The 10,350-nt window shown below is 32.8% G+C and overlaps 1 protein-coding gene and 1 long non-coding RNA gene across 2 annotated transcripts; both read left to right on the forward strand.

The window, feature by feature from the left end:
* The first annotated feature begins 302 nt into the window (after positions 1-302).
* Positions 303-4,852, forward strand: LOC134235501 (uncharacterized). The gene is made up of 5 exons (XR_009985418.1): positions 303-373; positions 485-533; positions 751-1,310; positions 1,419-1,547; positions 4,796-4,852. It is a non-coding gene; the product is annotated as an uncharacterized LOC134235501 (long non-coding RNA).
* A 308-nt stretch (positions 4,853-5,160) lies between these two features.
* Positions 5,161-10,122, forward strand: LOC134235502 (uncharacterized). The gene is made up of 3 exons (XM_062717634.1): positions 5,161-5,164; positions 8,565-8,686; positions 9,991-10,122. The coding sequence occupies exons 1-3, from the start codon at positions 5,161-5,163 to the stop codon at positions 10,081-10,083; spliced, it is 219 nt and encodes a 72-aa protein (XP_062573618.1). The 3' UTR covers positions 10,084-10,122.
* Positions 10,123-10,350: the final 228 nt, after the last annotated feature.

Below are 10,350 nucleotides of genomic sequence, written 5' to 3' on the forward strand. Positions count from 1 at the left end.
GTCAAATGTTCATATCACAATAGTTTTTCTTAGTTATACTTAGGTAGGAAAAAACGTCATTTTCGAGGTTGCGCCGCATGGACATATCATTGCTTACAAACACATCATTATTTTATTCAAAAATAAAATTTATGATTTGTAGTGTATTCTATAGATAGAAAAGATGATGGTAACTAAATATTTTAAAATTCATTCATGTACCTAAAGCGGTTTTAATTTTATGGCGCTAGTCCACGAACTTTTTGATAGCCCCTCGTAAGTAGACAGCGTAAAAATGATATGTTTCTTAATTCTCGGTTTCCTTTGTTTTCAGGCAAATGGATTCTTGTTTAACATATTTAGGTATCCAATTAACAGCATTCAAACCAACACAGTAGGTTCACCAAATCCTCTCATATCTTGTGTTACAAAACCAGTGAATGGTAAAGAAGTAGACAGCGTAAAAATGATATATTTCTTAATTCTCGGTTTCCTTTATTTTCAGGCAAATGGATTCTTAGCCAACCCAGTGAGTACACCAAATCCTCTCCTTCGTAAGTTGACTTCAAAAGCAATTATTGAATCATAATAAGAAAGGTTCTTAATTGCAATCACCATCTTCTCATTTGATGATTTTTATATCCGATAAAGGAACATATAATGAAGATCGTTGTCTTTAATGTCATTTCCTTTTTACCCTCAAAATACTGCTTCAGAAATAAAGATAACCGCAGGTTACGTTACTTTCATCTTAAACATCTACTTTTTAAGATTGCAACTTGAAACCAGCTGACATTGTCTTTCTGTTGGATTCCTCAGGAAGTGAAGGAGTGCGACATTTTAGGGAACAACTTAACTTTGTCAAAAACTTCGTAAAAGAGTTTGACATAGGACCCTCCAATGTACAAATCAGTGCAGTGTCTTTTGCAACAAGAATACGTGAAAACTTCAACTTAAAGACATACCATACTAAGGCAGACATTCTTAATGCCATCGATAGAATTCCATATATGTCCGGTTCCACACACACTGCTGAAGCAATCACCTACGCGATTCAGCACAGCTTCACCCTATTGGTGGTGACAGGGCCCCTGTTAGTGACGTCTTGTTCGTTGTGACTGACGGACAGTCCATTTCACTTTCAGCAACAAGTCAGGCGGCCAACTTAGCCCATAAAGCTGGTATTAAAACATTCGCAATAGGAATCGCAAACTCAATATCCGAACAGGAACTTTTAAATATAGCCTCAGATTCAAAACACGTGTTTCATGTTTCCACATTCGATGCCCTTCACCTACTTTAGAATGAGCTAAGAAATAAAACTTGCGAAGGTAACCATAACAGTTGTGCTTTTTCATTTATTATCTGAATTGCATATCGACTTTTTTGAAATATTCTTATTGTAATTGTCTTAAATTTATATTTTCACATTTATTTAGCATTATCCCAAAGTAGTTTGAATTGCTCTAACCAAATATCGAACTGTCAAATCTATGGTCCTTCTGTTTGCATTACGTACGCCCAGTGGGGACGAGATAAATGTCCGCTGTACTGTGGATATTGTCAAGGTAATACAATGCACTTTATATTACATGTACGAGTATATGTGATGGTTCATCAAATTTTCATTTACTCACTGTTCTAAAAAGTTTGCCTATTGGAATGCATATAGCTGTTAGATGAAAGTGGAAGTATTGTATTTTGGCACCGCCATCCATTAACAGATAACCCAAAATTTTATAGCCATTGCAGAAAAATTCTTAGATACCAAGTTTGTCAAAACAGCATACATATGTACTAGATAATTGAACAATGTCAATGCTCAGTAGTAACACCTAACACACAGATGTGAACACATTTTTTCATGCCAATGTATTGATCAAGATAAATTCTCGGATAAACAAGAAGTAGACATCGCATTCGTACTTACTGTAGATTCCTAAATGTATGCGTGAAATTAGTTATCGTGTAATTTCGCGAGAAGCACAAAACGGGAAATGAAATTACTTGTTTTTGTTTTTATGGTGCTGAAATCTATGTAAACCCTCTTGACCAACCGTCAATTTGCGACTTATTCTTCTCGAGATTTTATGCTCAAGAGATCATTCGCTATAATAAATACTCGCGAAAAATAAGGCATCGACAGTAATCGAATAGCACAATATGACATGCTAAAACAGTGTGCTGACGTTTACAGACGCATAGTCCGTAATAGCAGCATAACTGTACACATGTAGTTCCCGGAAAATAATAATTTATTGACAGACCGGAGTCTCTGATCACTCTTTGCATTTTTTTCAGAGCAGTGAGGTACTGATCTGCAGCTTCTGAATATAACAAATTTTCATTATTAATTATACTACACTTTTACAGCCTAATTTCAATAGTCAAACCATTTAATTCGTTTACCGTAAAAAATCGAGTACTGGTATTTTCTTTCAAATAATGTTGAACTTGTATCAAGCACACTACTTTGCTGGTTTGCTTTGGAGAGAGAGAGAGAGAGAGAGAGAGAGAGAGAGAGAGAGAGAGAGAGTCTCATTTTGTTTACGTACATATCTATCAGATAGTTCCTGAATTAAATACAATACAATATTAATCGTAATCTAATTTTTCTGTAATTTATTTGTTGATTTAATTCAACTTTAATCACAATATGTTGTACCAAAATGAAGTCCATGCACGGGTGTTGTTGTACTCCCGGAATTTGCTTTAATCCTTCATCCATGCCTTCCTACTTTATGGTAAAAAATTACTAAATAAGTTAATCGAACAACATGTCCTGTAAAATGCCACGTGATTTGGGTTAGTCAACGTGTTTTAGATCATTATTATAATTGCAATTCCTCGGCCTTTCTGAATAACGGAATAATAAACTCTTTGGTATTATGTAGACATCATTACCCCCCTCCCCTTTTTGTCCGAACTTTGAAATAAATGAAGGAAGATATTTAATCTGTGGAGCTTCGAGATTAACTTTGTTTACTTAAGGTATACCTTTACTCAGATGACCAAAAATTCCACTGATAAGAACGAAAAACCACTTATTGCGCATTATACACCAATGATTTTTGTGATAAATTTCAATTTCAAATAACTAGGTCAATGACCTACTTTTCATGCTAGTGGCCCCTGAGTATTTCTCGGGAAATACCTCAATTTTTCACATTATGACCAATTTTTTTCTATACACACAAAATATTACAAGCAACTAAACTCTTTAAATAATGTAATATTATAGCAATGGAACAACGTTGCTTCATATAAAGAAATGATTGGAGTTTGGGCCAGAAATGTGATAATTATAACAGTCCGAATTTCCTCTGTCATATTTATATTTTTCCCCATTTTAAATCGAATATTACAAAAATCTTACTGATAAGAACTCTAAACTATCTATAGCCTCAGATTAGTTTTGATGCCCTAATTCATGAGAAATACTTTATAAAATTTCCTTTCTGTTATCTGAAACCTGAGTAAACGTCATCCTTAAAAAACCTAAAATAAGATAGAAGGAACAGCAGATATCTGGAATCTGTTAAAAAACAGCGATGCTAAAGTTATTAGCGATGTGGCCCAAGGGCATGTTGTTTTTCAAATCATGACTGGAATAGGTTTTCAAAATTCAACATAGGAAGTTATATCAAGTGATTGTGTCTTTTTTTGGGGGATGAGGGTTGGGGTGGAGGTGGGGTGGGGGGTAGGGGTAAGGTATTTCATTGTCTGTTTAGCAATCTTATTCCAGTTACTCCAAAATAAAGTTATTAATCATCTCATAATATTTAAAAATCAAAGAAAAACAGATCGACATCTCGAATCTAATATATAATATCAATTAATGATATGGCGAAAAGATATACGAAATATATATTTATTCTTCAAAGGAGGTATTGCTTTTAATATCTGAGTGTCGAAAAGTTAATTAGATCAAGTTTTAAATAATGTTTATTTGCCCTTAGGAAAATTTGGTTGGTGGAAGGTAGGTAGGTATAAGTGATTTCAATAAAAATGCTGGCATGTGGCTTGCATTTAAACATTTAATGTTTCTCTTGGCGTTACAAAACCTTTGATTCGAGCCATTTTAGCCATTTGGGCGGGAGAGGGCAACCATACATTTTTTAATCATAGAAAACCCCGATCATTCAACTGGCATCGGAATTTCATAAATGTTATGGATTCTGTTGAAGATAACGTCAGACGCTTTCTTGAGTTTCTGATTGACAATATCTGTGTGGCTTTTGATGACCAGGTATTCCAACAATCTATTGGAATTTCCATCGGTACCAGTTGCGTTATTAGCAGACTTATTTTTGCATTCATATGAAGCAGAATTTGTGCGAAATCTTATGCGTGAAAAAAAACAACAACATTTGCAGTGGACTTCAACTCAACATTTAGATACATCGACGGCGTATTGTCAATTAACAATGGTAATTTCCATTCCTGTGTCGATACGATATATCATGGGGAGCTAGAGACAAAAGATACCACAGAGTCTGACATATCGGCTTCATACTTGTATATTTTACTTGAAAAGACATTAATGGTAATCTAACACCAAAGCTCTATCATAAACGTGATGACTTTAACTTTTCTATCGTCAACTTCCCTTACTTATGCAGCAATATATCTTCATCAACTTTGTGACCTGTCGGCAGGGGATGCTCACTCCTCCATGGCACCCGATACTACCTGATGTTTTAGAGGACCGTCTTTGCTCTGCTTCTGTTTTGTATTGTTTTATGAACTTTGATATTGAATACTGTTTGTTATCTCCATATCCTTCATTAAAAAAGACCTCGTATTTTTTTGACAGCCCAAGGAACGTCAACGTCAGTGGCTCCTGTAACCACAACAACACAAGGTGATTTTCATTTATCGACATGTTTCTGTTTCTTATCAAGCTACCATTGCGTAGCGTCAGTCAATATAATTTTTTTCTTTTATAAATAACCAACACGATATCAATGTGATATGTTTACCTGAATATGATATTCAAATTCTTGGTTAATTCTAATATGACTGACTGATTGATTGTACATTTCCTTTTTGAATGAATAATTAGTTTATTTATCCGTTACAGTTAGCACACCTGACATTATTACTCAAGGTATGTTAGTTGCGATCATAGTAATACTGTGTATTATATGTTGATTTAATTATTCATTTTTATGTTATAGCATGAGTAAGGAATGTTATATTATAAATGTAGACCATATTTCTTTAAAATTCTAAAGGAGGCAAAATATAAATACTCAATACTAGTTAAAGCTATATAATTTAATTTTGTTTGTATTCTTGCCTCTCATTGGTTGGTTTCCAAAAAGGAACGTATAACATTTTGTATAATCTGGTTTGGTATGGGGACACACCCCCTTGACAACCAGCTGAATCATCAGTATCCATCAATCCCCTCATTTCCAGTCCTTGGGATTCATGGAAAATATCAGATTTAATGAATGTACCTTTAATTTCAAACAGTTGCTCGATCTTACCTCATGTAAACAAGCATCATGGCTGCTAAATCTGTGTATCAGTTTTTACCTCCCCTCGCTTCCCATCACTTCCGTTACTACGGTTGTATTATTGCGCGGTAAATTTGAACTCATAAAAACAACAGAATTCTACATCCCCAGTTGTTTAATTATTTTAAAATTAAATTATAAGGAATGACTCTAATTCTTGGCCAAATTATCGAGTATAATATGGTTTGGGTCAGTTTACGCTTTTTTATAATCCGCTTCGCGGATTATAAAGCGTAAACTGACCCAAACCATATTATACTCGATAATTTGGCCAAGAATTAGAGTCATTCCTTAAATATTTGTCAGATCTTCAGTTTCTTAAAGCATTATATACAATATTAGTTACTATTTTGTTACGTCATGAATATTAGCCTATTCGCAAACAAGACAAAAAAGTATTTTCAATTGATTACCTGAAATGACGCTAGATTACGGGCAAAAAATATAAATCTTGCCCATAATGAAAGATAGAGATCAGCAGGTTGAAATACAGTGTATGGATGAAATTGGCATGCCTCACTTTAATTCACAATAATTTGAATTTAGTTATAAACACGTCATTTGATTGGGTAAAAAGATTTTATCAATTTTGTATAGCATAACTTGCCTACGTCACAATGACTTACATCAAAACGTATAACTCCGCTTTCCGTTATTTTTAAAATATGCTACATTTGAAGCGTTTTCCAGAGGAAAAATTGTCTTATTGTCTACACTGAAGTTAAATTACATGTATAAGGAATGAAACTTCGCGGTTTATAAGCGTAAAATGCCCCAAGTTATGTTAAATTGTATCACAAAAGATGAAATAAATTTGATTCTTTAAGTATATTCAAATTGTGAATTTTAGTATTCAGCTTAAAGTTCTCTTTATTGCTATTTATGATATAACAACTTCAGGACTTTCTCTTTCAAAGTGCTTTAGTTGTCTTTTTTTTTTATAAGCATCCTTATTTTCTTATTGCTAATGACACATAAAGGTTAGCTTTAGTTTCATCAAAGAACACAAAATTGTCTTCAATATAATGTACCTTAAGCAAAGAGAGTGTTTAAGGGCGGCGAAAATGGTAAAAATACCCACAATTTTATCATTTTCAAAAATGTATTGTAATACATGTACAATAAAACAGCTTTAAATCAAGAGACTTGATTGTAAAATCAACAGACTTAATCAGTTGCAAAACGAACAATCATCGATATAAAACCAGCAGTCATTACCAGAACTAGATTGCGGGCAAAAAAGATGAATCTAGCCCAAAATGAAAAGGTAGAGATGAGCAGGTTGAAATACAGTGTGTGAAGGAAATTGACATGCCTCACTTTAATGGACAGTGTTAACATTTCCAATTTCTTTGTCCGAGATAAAATTACAAATTGTTAATGGACTTTATTTCCTCATCAATGTACTGATTCATCGATAGGCGCAGTTAAAAAAAAAATCACATGCGTGCCGGGGCAAATAGAGACAGAAGCGGGATTTAGAGCAAGTGGATTGGAGGAATCAAGAGAATGTGAATATAAAGAATACTGCAAGATTTTTTAATTTTCATGATGATGATCAATCGATTGGCTTGCATGAAAAGTTCATGCATTTATGCATAAAATTATCACACAAGACACTCAGTATTTTTTTCACATCATGAAATCAAAAAAATAAACAGCGATCCCTTAAATAATAAAAACGGCTCAAATATTGATTATACGAGGGTTGTTCAATCAATGTCCTTGGTGCTTGGAAAGAAGCAAAAACGCTTTTCAGTGATTTAGACTTAGTTAAAGATTTAACTTAAATATTCTTTTCTTGATTAAAACACAATGTCCGTTTATTCACTTTCTGATTGTTGTTATAACTCATTTATAAAGCAATGGATTCATTTGTCGTTATCTGTTTGCATTTCAGACAAAGGTAGATATCTTTAAAAATAATTCCAATATTCTTACATGCTGTCGATTCACTTGTTTTTCAGAACGTATAGGGTGACTATTGAGTACAAAGCTTTTTTACTGTCAGATGTTTCTTTAAAAAGTGTGAACTACTCCCAAATTGATGAATTTCAAATTTGCTATTCAGATTTGATTTTTATGGAGAGGTCTGAGTGTTGAATTTCTTTAAATTTGAACATTTTTCAAAAGATTAGAATTTTGAGAATATTTTTATATATTAGAATTATTATGATGTATGTTTGTAAATATTCCCGGGATCATTCTTACAGTTGTAACGTAACGTTAAAACCAGAAACGCCGTGATGACGTTATCACGTCAAAATGCATAATTTTTAAAGAACACTTACCATTTCCAAGACTTCTGACGGAAAAACGGTTTTTGATAATTTAAAAAAATAAATTGGAAGGACTTCTGACAGATTTTTCGAGCTCCTTCATTTCGATTTAAGCTTATCCAATTAACAGTTGTTAGTGATGAAATCCAGCTTTTGATTTTCGGTTCTTTGTCCCTCTGGAGGACAACAATTCTAGTTTTTACATCAAACAAGGTTACAATGTGTGTTTGCGGGTTGACAGTGGGGATTGCATCTCATGTGTTGGTGTAGATGTAGGTATAGGTTTTTGGTCAGAATCACCGTAAAGTTGCAAGCTAACTTCATTTTCACTTACATCGGAGTTTATAAGCATAAAAACTCTACCCGTTAAACATAAATGGCCAGAAGAAAAAAAAATTAAATACGCACTAATTTCAGATTAGACAAAATACTTGAACAATTAAAATCTGGCTTTCAGTACTTTGATTTCTTATGGTACACATGATGAATAAGTGTAATGAATATACTGTATGTAAGGCGATGAGTGAACTATGAGTGAAACCCATAGCTTCAGAATTATATTGAAATTGTGAAATCTAGTATTTAGATTTAAGTTCTCATTATTGAAATTTATGATATAATTGAAATTCAATTTCCACCTTCATGTTTGTCTCACTTTAGGCCTTTTGCTCATAATCTCCTTTGTGAAAAAAATATCCAACAATATCGAATATTGAATATCGGGGAATGGAGTGTCCATAAATACCTGTGCTTAAAGCTGATTACGTTTAATATTTAATAGGCATCCAGTGCCCCAGTTGCGATGGACAGTTGAACTGTGTGTGGAATCAAACGTGTTATCCTGAGGAAGATTGTATGATAAGAAGTTATCCAGGAACAAACTTTACAACGCATTGTACAAGGGTATGTTTTGTTTATTTAATGTTCCTTTCGAGAATTATTCACTACGTTAACAAGAAAGTTATCATGACTTGTGGAGATAATTATCTTAACTTGGCATGATATGCTTTGTTGCAACCACTATTGAAATAACGACCACTATTGAAATAATTATATCAATAGTGGATGAGAGTGCATTTCAATAGCAAGCATAACTAGTAACCACTATTGAAATACTACCACTATTGAAATAATTATATCAACAGTGGTTGAGAGTGCATTTTGATAACAAACATAGTTACTAACCACTGATGGAATACGACCACTATTGAAATAATTATATCAATAATGGTTGAGAGTGCATTTCAATAACAAACAATATGTAATAACCACTATTGAAATACGACCACTATTGAAATAATTATTAGTGCATTTCAATATAATAACCATAGGTTTCAACCACTATTGAAATACGAGCACTACGAAAATAATTATTTAATTGTGAGTGAGAGTGCATTTCAATATGGTAACCATAGGTTTCAACCACTATTGAAATATACAACAAGAATTGAAAGAAAAGTTTCACCGCGTCAGCAACTTTTAAAATAATTATTTCAATATGTATTGGATTCATTGTTCAATGCACTAATAAAATCAATAATTTAATCCATACTGAAATTTTTATTTCAAAAGTGAACATTATTTCAATAGTGGTTGCAACCTATGTTTGTTATTCAAAGAATCTCACCCACTATTGAAATAATTATTTCAATAGTAGTAGTATTTCAATAGTGGTAACTATCTATGTTTGTTATTGAAATGCACTCTCACCCACTATTGAAATAATTATTTCAATAGTGGTCGTATTTCAATAGTGGCTACTAACTATGTTTGCTATTGAAATGCACTCTCAACCACTATTGATATAATTATTTCAATAGTGGTTGTATTTCAATAGTGGTCACTAACTATGTTTGATATTGAAATGCACTCTCAACCACTATTGATATAATTATTTCAATAGTGGTCGTTATTTCAATAGTGGTTGCAACAATGCTATGTAAACAAAAGGTAATTTGGATTGCATAAATATGCCATAATAGAAACCAGTCTTTCAATAAATATTTCAACAGTTTAAGATTACATGTAGTTTGAAAAAAAGTTAAATAAAGTAAAACTGTTTTAATGTAACCCCATACGATACTTTCTTCTTTAATGTTTTGATGTGTGTTACCGATTGCATCAGCGTTTCTAATTGCGCGTTAACTGGGGTGAATATCTTTGCCTGAATTTATACATTGCTTTTTATGCTGATTTCTATTTGACAGAAAGAAGATTGCCTTTTCATGAAAAATTTAAAAGCTGGTGAAATCTGGTGCTGTAGTGATCGCGATTGTTTAAGAAGATACTTGGGAATTTAACTTGAGGCTATTGTTGTACGAACGTCTTTTTCTACAGAAAATCCTCTGCTGTAAAAATCAATTTATAAATGATAATTCATATAAAATGAGAAAGCATTGATTTAGATTTCTGTTATCTTTGTTGAAAGAAGATGGGGGAACAAGGCGTGCAGAATGCCTATAGCTTCAGATGTTAAGAAATCGTCTTCAATTTGTAAATTGAGTATCTAAATTAAGTTCTCATTATTGAAATTTATGAAATTATGAGAAACAAACCTTTTCCGAGGG

Source organism: Saccostrea cucullata, unplaced genomic scaffold (assembly GCF_032062105.1).
Source record: "Saccostrea cucullata isolate Sc308-1 unplaced genomic scaffold, CSIRO_AGI_Scuc_v1 ctg3516, whole genome shotgun sequence".
NCBI lineage: Eukaryota > Metazoa > Mollusca > Bivalvia > Ostreida > Ostreidae > Saccostrea > Saccostrea cuccullata.